The following is a 14,243-nucleotide window of genomic DNA, read 5'->3' on the forward strand; positions in this document are numbered from 1 at the left end:
CATGTACTTAGCTGTATGTGAGCTGCACTGTGTATACTGACCTGTATAGACCATGTATTGAGCTGTATGTGTGCTTCACTGTGTATACTGACCTTTATGGACCTTGTACTTAGCTTTATGTGTGCTGCACTGTGTATACTGACATGAATGGACGGTGTGCTAAGCTGTATGTGTGTTGCACTGTATTTTCTGTTATGTAAACAAATAATGTATTCTGTATGCAGGTCAACTAATCGGCTGACCAACTAATCCATTAAGAATAGTTGACGAACATCTGGGTCTGTTGTCCAGGGCTTTTTTCCTCTGTTGGCTTCAGTCTCCAAACAGCCTGAAAAGTCCCTTCACCCCTTCCACTGGACAGTCAAGACAGACACCAGCCTGTTTGGCTGGATAGGGGCCCTGGGGTTGAGATCAGCACAGAGTTGTTGGACGCTAGAGGTGGTTCAGTTACCCTGGGGCTACCAGCAGTGAGACTGTCTGGATCAGGGGACAGACCTTCCCTGAAGGTGCCCACTCTGGATCCATTCAGACACCGCTACCGTGGTGACCTATGTCACTCCAGGGTTGTATGTGGGGTGCAACAGGGTGGTATATAGAATGCAACAGCTGACTCCTTCGGTGGGCAGACCTTCCCCCTACCTCCCTGCTATGTACTATCCAGGTACCGGTAACTGACAGGCAGAATAACTCAATCGCTGGTATACCCTATTTATCACAGCGCTCCATCAGTGTCGCCTACAACTTTCTCCTCCTCTCCATCGCCCCTTTCTGTGGGGGTCCCCCAAGGCTTTGTTCTTGGACCCCTTCTCTTCTCTATCTACACCTCCTCCCTTGGTCACTTGATAACTGCCCACGGCTCCCAATACCACTTATACACTGATGACACCCAAATCTGTCTGTCAATACTCCCTTACCTCACTCCTTCAGTCTCCTTTCGCATTACTAACTGACATATCAGCATGGATGTCGCACCACTTCCTTAAACTAAATATCTCTAAAACTGAGCTATTAATATTCCCCCCCCCCCCCCCCCCGCCCGTGCCCCCCCATGACTTTTCCATCAAAATCAACAATGCAACCATCAGTCTCTCAACTCATGCCAGGGTACTAGGTGTAATCCTAGACTCTGACTTGTCATTTCAGCCTCCAAATCCAATCATTGTCAAAAGTTTGTAGAATTCACCTCTGTAACATCTCTAAAATTCGCCCCTTTTTAACAAGTGAAACCACCAAGCTCCTCATTCACTCTCTTGTTATCTCTCGCCTTGACTATTGCAACTCCTTTCTCATTGACCTGCCTCTCCATAGGCTATCCCCTCTTCAGTCTATCACAAATGTTACTGCCAGACTTAGCCACCTTACCAACCGCTCAGTGTCTGCCCACCCTCTCCTCCAATCCCTCCACTGGCTCCCAATCACCCAGCAAATTAAATTCAAAATACTAACCACAACATACAAAGCCATTCACAACTCTGCCCCGAGCTACATCACCAATCTTGTCTCCAAATATCACCCAAATCATCTTCTCCACTCTTCTCAAGACCTACTCTCAAGCTCTCTCATCTCCTCCTTTCATGCTCGTCTCCAGGATTTCTCCAGAGCCTCTCCCATCCTCTGGAACTCGCTACATCCACCGGTCCGGCTAACCCCTACTCTTGCTACCTTCAGGCGATCCCTGAAAACCCCTCTCTTCAGGAAAGCCTATCATGTCTCTAAACTTTTACCATGTCCATCAGCTCATTCCCCACAGTTTCAACCCTTTGTACCCCCTGCCCCACCCTATTAGATTGTAAGCTCTTCTGAGCAGGGCCCTCTTAATCCTCTTGTATTTTATTGTATTATAACTGTATTGTCTCCCTTTTATATTGTAAAGCGCTGCGTAAACTGTTGGCGCCATATAAATGCTGTATAATATTAATAGGGGAGTGTTCCCTACAATGGGACATGTTCCGTCAAATCTGCCTACACTGGGGCACCTGAATGTGCTTCTTCTGGTGCCTCACCTTGATTAGAGTGCAGAGGTTTGTGGCAGAAGCTAGGGGGCCCCCTGGTGGATGCAAAAGCGTGCACGGTGCCATGTGGTCAGTATTTTGTTTTATGCGTTTCATCCTCTTGCTTTTCTTCCTCGTCAGCTGAGCAAGTTGGAAGCTCAAAGGATTCTAGCCCTTCTGGTGGCTAGCTTGTTGTGGATGCTCCCTGGTGGTTACCTCCTAACCACTTACCGACTGCAATACATTTATATATGTTGTGGTTTGCCAGGATTATGGCTGAAGATATCAGCCATAACACCACTATAGTTTTTTGCAGCCGGTGGCTGGCTTTCTCATGAAGCCACACCGAGCGGCTTGTGAGCCTCTGGAACGATTTCTGTAGATAAGAATAGTGACGATGACCTTGTGGAGGAAGACAACTTGCCCACATCCGTATGAGACTATATATTAGAAACTGGTTTTCCTCTGATGGGACTTTATAAGGCAAGAGTTTTCAAAAATATCAAAAACATGTATAGTTTGGTATCAAAAAATTAAAATTGTAACAAAACAACATATATAAATACTGAAGAAAACATGAAGGATGCTACAAAAAAGGTGTGGACAAGAACAGTATGCTTGTAAAGGTACACTGTGAACATAAAACCACATCAACTATACAAACTGGAGTCTAACCCACATGGGCCCGATGCGTTTCGAGGTTTAAAATTTGGTTGAGACCTCTTCTTCAGGGGCTGGTGGTGAGATGAGTGACTATCGTTTGACTCCTGAACCCACAATTTGAAAGCATCCAACTTTAAAAGCAGAGATAAGCGCAGTAGACCACCGATGAAGAAATGACCCCCAGTCCAGCACTAGCACCAGAAACACGGCATGGACATGCAGATCACAGCAGGACACAAAGGGCGTCCTACCATTTGCAAATTGACACCACTAGCCACAGCTGTTGTAGGTAGTATGTGATATCACCTATAGACTCCTATAGAATGGACAATCCTCCTAACATGAGTAGAAGGAGGTCACATAAAGGTCTAGCAATGAGTAGGAGTGTGTGCTCAACCGCTGTGTTCTCCCCCCCCCCATTGTTGGGAGATCTGATGACACGGAGTTATTATATATTATATATCTTCTACTCATTGCTAGACCTTTATGTGACCTCCTTCTACTCATGTTAGGTTGAACCCACTAGTTTTGGGGTTTTTTTTGCCCCAGCCAAAAACAGTTAACAGCCTATATGTGCATGGACACATAGGATAACATGAGGAGTTTGACTGTAGAAAAAAAGTCTGAAGCCGAAAATGGCAGCTGTAAAAACATCTAAAAATGTCCAGTGTGCATGAAGCCTTATTCCTCTTACAAGGAATGTAAACATCCCTTGTAATAGAAAAAAAACATGGGAGGACCTCTTAAATGTGGGATCTGGGGTAAAAGACCTCAGATCTAACATTTACACTAAAATGCAAGGAAAAAAAAAAAAAATCCCCTTTAAGGCCATTGGGTGGAAGCGACGTTTTACGTCGCTTCCATCATCCAATGGTGTGGAGGCCACTTTTCCCTTGGCTACATGCCTGTCAGGGAAGAGGTCCTGATGGTCTCCGCCGCTACCGGCGGGTCTGGTATGCGGCTGAGACCACAGGAGGAGGGCCCTCTCCCGCCCCTGATAAAAGTGATCTTGCGGCGAATCCGCCACAGAGACCGATTTTATCTGAAAGAGGACCACCCACTGATGAAGAGTATACCGGGGTTATGGCAGCTATCTGCTGCCATAACAGTATTCCTCTTCAAACAGCCAACATAAAATGACAGCGTGGTTAAACTTGTAAACAAAAAGTGCCAGGAAAGCCTGGTTGGCAAGTGGTTAGGGATGACTTTCTGTACCAAGGACTGATCCTTCTCCTTGTTTAGTCTCTGGCTCTGATTGCATGGGTATTAAAAGCCTGGTTCTGAGAAATGGGATATTCGGGTTTGGTGATCCCGATGATGATGGTTACCATCACACCTTGGAGACTCTGGGTCTTTATTCACGCCTCCTTTCATTAGCTTGGATTTAATCCTTTCCAATGGGGTATTGCATAAAAGCTTGCCTACAGTACTATTAAGGGTTATATTTCTGACCTGGGCAATCCTCTTCGCGATCTTTAATTTCGCACCCCTTGATCTAAGGGGTTCACCGTGTGGTATTTCCTGTGCGTTCCTCGTTGCCGCCATGAGACCTGCACTTGGCTATTTCCATCTTTCAGAAGCATCCTTGGAGTGGGTTCAGGATAATCCCTTCCTTCTGTTACTTCAGAAAGTTGCTTTTTTTTTTTTTTTTCTCACCTACACTTCTGCATGGTGGATCTCCGTGCTTGTGACCCTTTATGGTATTTTTTGTTCTCGGTCTTACTCTGGTCTTGCCTCACTTGGTGTCAGCATCAATGCAAAGTATGACTAAATCAAGCCACAGTTTTTATACAGGGGAGGGGGTGGGTCTTGTCAATCTCAATCAATGTAGGTACCATGCCTGGTCCTGGACCATGCCTTTCTCAACATCTCTATGCGTTAATGGCATCCCCCGCTTCACCAGTGGCAAATGATGTCACATCCGCCAGGACGCCGTGCCACTTTCAGCATGACAGACCGAGGCACGCACATCTACATGACCGGGGAGAAGCACCAACACGTGCACATAGAATCTCCTGGGCCATTGTGTTGTATTTTTTTTGTAGAGAATATCCATCATACCCCCTGAATAAGACATTGAAACTCAGTTTTTTCCAAATTTTCATTCTTTGGGTATCCATTTATTATGGTTAGCATTTTTATGGAACTCCTTCATGGTAACTCTAGTGTCTCTAGTGTCTATTATTATTTTTAACTTTTGTACAGTAAACTTTATATATTTTAATTGTGTGGTTTATATTTTTTTGGTGCCTTTTTAAAGTCCTATCCATTAGTTCTTCTGCTTATGGCCATGATAAGCACGTGGCAGCTCTTTATACAAGCTTTCTGTCTGGTAGAATTAAACTATTCTGTCAACTACACCTTCTGTTTCCTTGAATCTCCTATATGCTGATTTTTTTTTTTTAAATTTCCTTTACTATACTACTTGCCTCTTTCGTGAAACATTTATTTTTTTTATTTTTTTCTCCTGTTAACTTTTACTTTTTCCTGACCTGTAATCTATAGTAGTTGCCTCCAGGATGGTAGACTTTAACAGTGCCCAATAATTACCTTATTTATCGGCATATAACACGCACTTTTTTCCCCTGAAAATGGCGGACAAATCGGGTGCGTGTTATACGCCGACAGGGTACCTCACTGAGCCATCATCTCCTCTCCACTCAGCTCCTTGGCTTTCACTCGGCTTTCACGTGACACACACACACTCCGGCTTGGACCAGTGTTCGGCATATAACAGAAGCTGGTCCAAGGCCGATGGCAGAGGCGGCGGGACTGTGTGTGTGACGTGAGAGCTGAGTGGAGAGGAGATGACAGCTCGGTGATTTCCTGATTCAGGCTGCTGGTGAGGGAGTTGGTGAGGCTGCAAATGACTGTAGTTTAAAGGCATTTATCATGCTGCATTGAGGACTTTTTTTTATGTTTAATTGAGGACAATCGGGCTTTATTGATTTGTTTAGGCTGCATTGAGGACTTTATTTGGGCTGCATTGAGGACATTAATTAGGCTGCAGATGGACATTGATGGGCACTGACCCTTTGCTTCAAAGTTGTTTATTTTAAAAATGTTTTTTTTTCCTGAAACTTCCCTCTTAAAATTAGGGTGCGTGTTATACGCTGGCGTGTGCTATACGCCGATAAATACTTTCATTGTAAAATTATTATTTTTTTATATCTAAAAATCTTTTGTTGTATATGATTTTTCAGTTCTTGTTTTAATATCAAACCAAAGACATTGTGATCACTAGAACCCAAATTTTCTCCCACTCCAACATCACAGTCAATCCTCATTTATATCAGCAGGACGGACTCTCTATTCATCATTCCGGCAGGGCCTCACAAGAGGCGTTCTGCTTCCAAGTCCACCAACACTCGGCGGATAAGACAACTCATTGCTGCATCTTACACTGTATAGGACAAAAAGCACTTGTAAGTGCCTGCCATGAGGTCGGTGGGTGTTTTCTGGTCATTTGGTACCAAGCCTTTGTAGAACAGCTTTGTAAGGCTACCACCTGGTCCTCTGTTAGGTGGACATCCAGTCGTATGTAGATGCAAGGTTCTTTCATTTGCACTCTGAAGTTGGGTCTGTTGATCCTTGTTGTTTGGCACAGTTTGTTTTCCTAATACTTGCCCATTCCTTGTATTTGCTTGGTGTATTCCCTGGGTCTGTGTACTTTAAGATTCTGATTAGTGGAATTGAGATTTGCCTGTAAATTACATAACTTGGAGCACAGTACCGGATACCCTCTCTTCTATTTTTGGGTTACTCTGCATTGGTTGCTACAAAGCTGAGGACTTGCAGAGCGTGGTAGGGTTATAGGATAGACTGAAAAGCTTTGCCAGTTTCCAATCATGTGAAAGTGCCAGCCCATAACCCAGGGTTTATGAATACTCCGCCTGTGGCCTGTATTGTACTCCCAAAATATAGACTTCTTACAAGTCAACATTCCTCTTTTACCATAAGTTTTTCCTCTAATTTTGAAGCTTTTTTTTATTTTATTTTTTAATTTAGTCCTTTCTTCTTCTTTAGTAGTTATAATTTAATTTCAGAGTACAGTGACATAAAATCTTGTAATTTTCATTTAAAAACTAGAAGAAAAATGTAATGTTCTAAAACTTCTGACCAGTTGTGTGTGTCTATGTATACATATATAATATACTTCACAGTAACACTTCAAAGTAATACACCCATGATGAAACAGATTTCATGTAAACTGCATTTTTGCAATGGTTTTCAAAAATGTTGTCTTTTTTTTTTTTTTCCCCAGGCAGCTTTGTTTGCAATTCAGCAACTGTTTGAAGAAGAGTACAAACCTAGACCCATATTTGTAAGTAAAACCTTCAGACTTCTGAATTATAAATTCAGTTCTTAATCTAAATGTAAAATGCCTAATTGTAGCGTGAATTTGTTGCAACATTGAATCCTACAAACACCTTTATCGCTGCTATAGTATTTCTTAGACAGTTCTCCTCACATTGTCTGCAGAAGCTGCTAACAAAACTTCATAATGAAACATGGTATCCTAATGTACATATAATGTAGAGATAAAGCTATTCACCATACAGTCTTTTCTTCACCTCTAATTTCCGCTATAATGCTGCATTTGATGTATAATGCTGTAATCCCTTATGCTTTGCACAATACGCAAACATGAACCCTCTCCGGCTGCTGCTTTGGTGTTGTTTTCTTTATCCTACATCACGGGACACAGAGTTAGGCTATTATTCCTTATTTACTGGGTTATACGCCATCTTTAGGTGAATGGACCCTGGTAGACCAAATATTTTAGACCGGAAGTCCGCTCCTATATAACTCCTCCTATACAGAAAGTACTTTTTACCAGTGTCTACAAGGTGGATAGGCACATTTGGTTGAGCTCTCTCGAGCCCCTGGTCTTGTGTCCCAAAACCAGTTCTTAAATGAATCAAGGGATTGACCGATTGGATCCATTTGAGAAAGGCTTACATAAATGGTACCGAGCCTTGCAAAGAAGACGCAACGATCCTGCGAGGTTTTGCCTGTAATGCGACCTTCAGGCGCTGGACCCTGCATTGTGGAATCCTGGACACCACAGAGCTAAGACATTCCTGCAGGGTGCTGTACAGGCCCAAGAGTGGACCCTAAAATCGTGAAAAGGGTACCCAGTCCTTGAAGGTCCCCAAGTGACGGAACACACTGTGATGGGTAAAGATTGGGGTCTTAGTTTCTAAGGTGCCCTGCGCCTGGACGGGTAAGTAAAATCCCTTTTATTACTTATTGTGGGGTGCCCCTTGTGTTGTAACAATCTGTCAAGCTGGCATGGGGCTGGACACCGGTGTAGCGGTGACCGCAGGGGGAGCTTGGGCAAGCTGCTGGTGTTTGGGTAGGAATACCTTGCTGTCTTGACGTCCATTCTTACGGACGAGATGCGCATGGAGGTTCGCCAGGGCGCACGCGGTTCGCAGCTGTGCTGGTCAGCCATGATGCGCATGGCTTTGCAGTGTCTGCACAGAATGTTGTGCGCGCGCAGAGCCAAGCATGTGCTATGGCACTAAGTAGGGCGCACGTAGTTGGCCATGACACATGATAGGACCTTGTGCGCAGCATTGCCATGACCACACGCATGTGCGCACAGCGCCCTGCCATACAGCTATCTTATTTAAGCAGAAGGTGGCTGACATGCGAAGTTTTCAAAGGACAGTAGGCTCTGAACTATAATCTTTCAGTGGTTCATTCCTTCTTACCCGGGTCATGTGAGTCCGCCAGGTGTCGGTTGACAGGCAAAAGGTGCTTAAAATAATGATGCGCTAAAATGTGCTAGATGTGCCCCTATCACGGCACAAAAAAAATATTATAGTGCATGTACAAATGGGTACAAAGGTGCACATTATGCTTATGCAATTTTATTTGTAGTGGGGTATACACCTTTGTACCCATTTCTATATGCAATATAATAATTTCTGTGCCATGATAGGGGCACATCTAACACACTTTTGCGCATCATTATGTATTTGTTATATACATGCATTACAAGATGTGGTTCATGCATGCGGCTGTGTAGTGCTTATATTTAGCACTAGGTTCATTTTGGCTCGTAGGGTTTTTTTTTCTTTTATTAGGCTAAGGTGCTTAGCAGGATTGTTGCATAGGGGCTTGGTGAGCCCTATTAAAGGGCCTTTCTTCTGGGGTGGTGTAAACCCAGGTACTCCCTTTTTGTGGCTTGCAGTGTCTTCAAAAAAGAGGAGTGGGGCTAACACTACAGGGAAGGCCACATCTGTGTGTTAGTAGCTCTTGAGGAGCCTAGTTGAACCCCTAGTGTTGTATCATTTGGCAGCACAGTGGTGTAGTGGGTAGCACTCTCGCCTAGCAGTAAAAAGGGTCGCTGGTTCGAATCCCAACCACGACACTACCTGCCTGGAGTTTGCATGTTCTCCCTGTGCCTGCGTGGGTTTCCTCCGGGTACTTTGGTTTCCTCCCACACTCCAAAGACATGCTGGTAGGTTAATTGGCTTCTGTCCAAAATAGACCCTAGTATATGAACGTGAGTTGGGAACCTTGGATTGTGGGCTCCTTGAAGGTAGGGACCAATGTGAGTATCTGTGGAGTTCTGTGTAAATTGACAGCGCTATTTGGGTACCTTTTAAATAGGGATAATTGTAGACACGCACCCACACTCAGGTTGAACTGGATAGACTGGTGTCTTTATTCAGCCTTACTATGTAACTGAGAGACCAGAGGCTACGGGGCAATTTGAGCCACTTCGCCTATCTTCCCCCTCCCCCTGATCTTCTCAACATGGAGCAGGAATGGATTGATGAAGGGGAAGAGCTAAATACTAGACTCTGGAGGGCCAAACAGATGATCCGGCTTCTGAGGAATCTGGGCCAGAAGATGTCCAGTTGGTATCGGCATCTGTCGCAGAGGCTTTTGGTCCAGACTTTTACCAAGACGGTTGGTTCTGCCTTTAAGTTACCTCCTGTAAAGGTTTCTGAGCCCCACAGGGTCCTCTTTGAGGTCCGTGAGACCTCAGGCTGCACAGGCTTTCCCCTTGCACCCACTGTTAGCAGGTGGTGTATGCTGATTGGGAACATCCTGACAAAATTATCGTTCCTCCTAAGAGGTTTTCGCTTTTATATCCCATGGAGGAAAAGTTTAAGAAATGGAGCATGCCAGCCGTAGATGCGGCAGTGGCTTCCTTAAACACTTAACTTGTCCAGTGAATAATGTGCACAGGGCTTTACGGACCCTGTTGACAAGAAACTGGAGTCACTAAGAGCTAACTTTTTTTCTTTGGCCAGTTCAGCTATTCAGCCAGCTGTCGCAGCAATTCGAGTCTATCAGACCTTAGGGAATCAGGTCAGATGGCCTGACAGGCCTAACCAGGAGGATGATCCTGGTGAAGGCAGCAGGAGACAACCGGAAATCCAGGAGACAAGCCGAGGTCAGGTAGCGAAAAGCATAGATGGTAAATGATGCCGGGGTCAGGACATTGGTAGTCTGATACAGGATACACAAGAGACAAGGGAACCGGAGCTCAGAACTGTGAAGTTGCTCAGGCAAGGAGCATTGCACTGAGCATGTTGTGCGTATATTTAGGGAAGCGAACAAGGTGACCCAGGAAGTAATAGAAGGGAAAAGGATATAAACCCACAGTGGAGCAGGTGACGCCCAAAGGTGAACAGAGAAGCCAAACACCACATGTAAATTGGGGTCACAGATCTGCAGCAAGGAGGTAAGGATTTAGCAACAGAAATCTGCAGGTGACAACCAGTTGTGTAAAAGTTTCTGAGAAGATTCCCAGTGTATAATGCTGCGTGAGTGTTTCAGTGAAAGAAAAGATTCTGCATGCCATTGTTTAGACGTAGATGTGAAATGCAATGTATGTTCCCAGAAGTGCAGCGTTGCAGGTTTCGCCGAAAGAGGTAGAGCAATGAGGGAATAGATCAGTAAAATTTCTTTGCAGTTGGGTTGTGAAATTCAAAAAGCTTGTCCAGGAGCGGGGAGCCACAAACTTGAGTGTGTTGTAGGGCATGGCTTATTTTTTTTAAATGTATTTATTTATTTTTTTTGAAGTAGGCAGAGCACCGGAATAGGGTAAGTTGAGCACAAGTCCTGGAAAGATCATAGATGCGTATCAGAGTATAGTTGAGATATTGTGTGAATACCTGCAGATTCCCAGTGAGCTTAATGGTATCCGCTGTAGAGCAATGATGGAGAAATGTTGTGGAGGGTCTATCAGGACCGAACTCTTGCAGTGATCATATCCAGGAAGTGATGTGGGGGATAAAGATGGAGTATCGTTACTCCTAGAGTAGATTTAAGATCAGAATAAGGAAAATGCTTTTTTTGTTTACCTAAAAATACACTTAAGCCCGTGGGGTTGCATGGAAAAAAAACTAGTGTGTACCCAGCTTTACCCTGACCATGAACATGGCTCTAATTTATGAAACTGACCTAGATGAAACCGTGACCTATTTATTTTCTCTTTCCTTCATTGAAGGACACAGCCATCTGCAGCAAGGAGCCTAGTTATTGCCTAGTGTCTCAGGAGTTAGCACATGGTGCTTTCTAGCTCTTAGTTTTTGCTGATTTCTCATTTTTATTTTTTATTCCAGTCAATAGATTTGTCTCCTGACTATGGATTTTGGTTCCTGTTGATGAATTTTTGTTTTGTCTTCGATGAACTGTAGGGCTGAATGACAGGCTGGGTATCCTAGAGACTGGTAATTCTTCCAGCATCACCAAGGAGCACATAGCATCCCTAGTTTAGGGAGATTGGCTTTAACTCTGTCTCACGCAGAGCGACCTGAAAATGGTTAACACCCTCAGCACCAGAAAGGGCTGTGAGAACAATAAAACAGCACAATAACTAATTCTGTGCCAGCCAGTAGTAGTTCAGTGGGAACTAACACTACTACGAATATAAACATTGCACAATATAATAATGTTGTTGGGCATGATGTACCTAACCGCAACATGGATAGTACCCACGGTCCAGTAGGAGTCAAACCTGTGTAGCTTTCCAGCAAAGTATATCCCAGGTGGGGGGACAAACCACCTCTGATCTTATATTGATCCCGGTGTCTTCGACCAATATTCGGCTCTGCGACAGTGCCGACTGTCATATACATCTGCCGAGGCGTCATGCCCCTTTTTATTGTCACCCCATATGACTCCTCTTTCTGCTCCCAGCGATGACTTATTCTTGCGCTATGCCTGGCTGTCTGACTCCTACTAGACTCTGCTGCATTTCTCCTTCACGAGAAGCAATCTCCGTGCCAGCGGAAGCGCTCAGTGCCAGAGGAAGCGTGTATAATAGGGGAGTCACTGCTGGCACCATATTTTTTTTTTTTTTGTCTTCGCATCACAGAAAACAGCAGGGAGCAGAGTGATTGCTGCATTCTCATCAAACACAGCAGGCTCCCATCTCTCCCACTAGCTCTCAATCTTGCAGTGTGACAGATACAGGTGCCGGCATGATTGAGGCACAGCAAGTAGTAAAAAGACATCAGGGGCCCCCAATGTTAAGGAACCCACTGCCTAATGTGCCTCCTGTGGTCTGACTGGGAACTCTTCCCCAGCAGTAACATGTTGTCTAGTCTGACAGTCTCCAGTCCCTCCTCGGACATGAGTCCTCTTGACCCACTTAGATTTTTTTTCTTTTTCCACTGCTGTGGAAGGCTTTTTTTTTTCTTTGAGCCCCAAAGAGCAAAAAAAAATAATTAAGGACTTAATCGGAGCCAAACCAATACTCTCATAACTACCTATGTACCCCCTACATAAGTAGGAATGAGACACTCGAGTCCATTAACTCCAATTGTTATCAATTTTTTTCACTTTGTCCAAATTATATGCAAACAATTATTCATACTGAGCAGAAGCATGTACCCTATTGAAGACTTCAGAGACATTAGGAGCTATGTTCTTTTTCCAGTACAACCTTTTAACTTTGGGGCATGTCCACCATATGGGCTTCATATTGCCCTGATCAGAACAGACCCTAAAATGCAACACTGGATAGGTAGACAGATTTTGCAATTCATGCTGGGGTGTAATACCATCTAGACATAACTTTGAATGAATTCTTTAGCGCTATGACCTTAAGGGAGGAACGGAAAAAGGCCTCCCACATTTTGGGCCAGTTCTCGGGATTGGAGGGCACCGAAATCTGCCTCCCATCGTGCGCAGTAAGAGGAGGCTGAAGTGTTGGAGGCTCCCAGAAGAGAAGAATAAAGTAACTAGACTTGGCCCTAAGTAGTCAGATGAGTATGGCACCTAGTTTCGAATGCAGTCGAAGGTCGGGAATGATCATGATTTCTAACCAGGGAGTCCAGGAAATGGCGAATTTGGATAAAGTGGTATCTGTCAGGGGGCTGCTGAGTCTCCTGAAGCCACTGAAAGGTGTACACACCTCTAGACGTGAGAAAAGAGCGGACCATTGTCAGGCCTTTAAAGCGCTGTAAAGTAGCCCTTGCAGAATATTTAACCAAGTCCCATGTTGCGAGTGAATGAGACAAAATTGGGTTTACAGGCTTAGTCTTCTGTTTGTATAACACTGCCTGACTTAATCTTGGCCTTGTCCACCCCCAGACAAATTTTAAGAATGCAACGTTGTAAAGAACGCAAAACGTGGGGGATTGGAACCGGTAGGACTAGAAAGACTTGAAGTTTTGGGAGACGGGTAATTTTGTCCGCGTGGATGCGGCCCATCCAAGAAACCATAGACTTATCCCAGGATTCCATTAAACGGGTGGGTGATCTAATAAGGAAGAGGTAATTAGCCATATATAGTGAATGGTGGGTCGATGTTAAATTAGTCCCCAAATAAAGAAGAGCTGGTGACCAATGAAAATAAGTTTGTTTCCAAATAATGTTGAACCGAGTTCAACAAGGAAACATTTAGTGCCTGTGATTCAGTCTGATTAACTTGAAGTCCCAATAAGGAGGCAAAACTGTGCAGACGTGAGAGTAAATTCGGAAGACTGGTGTGAGGGGATGTGATGTACACTAAGACGTCATCGGCGAACAGCGCCAGTTTATGATGTACTCTAGCCAATTCCACCCCCCCTCCCGCTTGAGTCCTGATATTCGGATGTGTTCCACCAAAGGCTCAAGGGCTGTAATGAAGAGGAGACAATGGGCTGCCTTGACGCGTGCCACGTGAGATGGGAAATCTAGAGGGTTTGTACCTCATATATTTGACCGAGGTCATTGGCTGAGAGTACAATGTATTAACCCAACGTAGGAAGGGATCACCCAGGCCTCTATAGTGGAGGTCTTCTGTTAGATACTCCCAAGACAAGGTTTCAAACACCTTCCAAATGTCCAAGAACAATAGCATGAGCGGTATAGCTCAACTGAGCCAGATGGGTTAGAAAGGGCGTCCAACGTTTATCGGTGGCCTGCCGCAGAGGGACAAAACCTATTTGATCTTTTGAAACCAGGTGGTGCAAAATCTTGTTCAAGCGACTGGCAAGCACCTTGGTTAAGAGTTTCATGTCAAGGTTGATTAGAGAGCTTGGGCAAAAATGTGCCCATGACTGCGTATTTTTCTCAGGTTTCTGAAGCATCACTATTGAGGCCCATAACATATCTGTGGAAAAATGTTCATCT

At 44.5% G+C, this 14,243-nt stretch overlaps 1 protein-coding gene across 4 annotated transcripts in view; it reads left to right on the forward strand.

Annotated features, from left to right (window-relative positions):
- MTR (5-methyltetrahydrofolate-homocysteine methyltransferase) overlaps positions 1-14,243 on the forward strand; it is a 1,497,716-nt gene that overhangs the window by 246,411 nt on the left and 1,237,062 nt on the right. For all 4 annotated transcript variants that reach the window (XM_073627630.1, XM_073627629.1, XM_073627631.1 and 1 more), the window contains one exon: positions 6,919-6,978. In XM_073627630.1, coding sequence (XP_073483731.1) covers positions 6,919-6,978 — 60 coding nt within the window. The remainder of the gene's footprint in view (positions 1-6,918; positions 6,979-14,243) is intronic.

The sequence above is a fragment of the Aquarana catesbeiana genome, linkage group LG04 (assembly GCF_042186555.1).
Source record: "Aquarana catesbeiana isolate 2022-GZ linkage group LG04, ASM4218655v1, whole genome shotgun sequence".
Taxonomy (NCBI): Eukaryota; Metazoa; Chordata; class Amphibia; order Anura; family Ranidae; genus Aquarana; species Aquarana catesbeiana.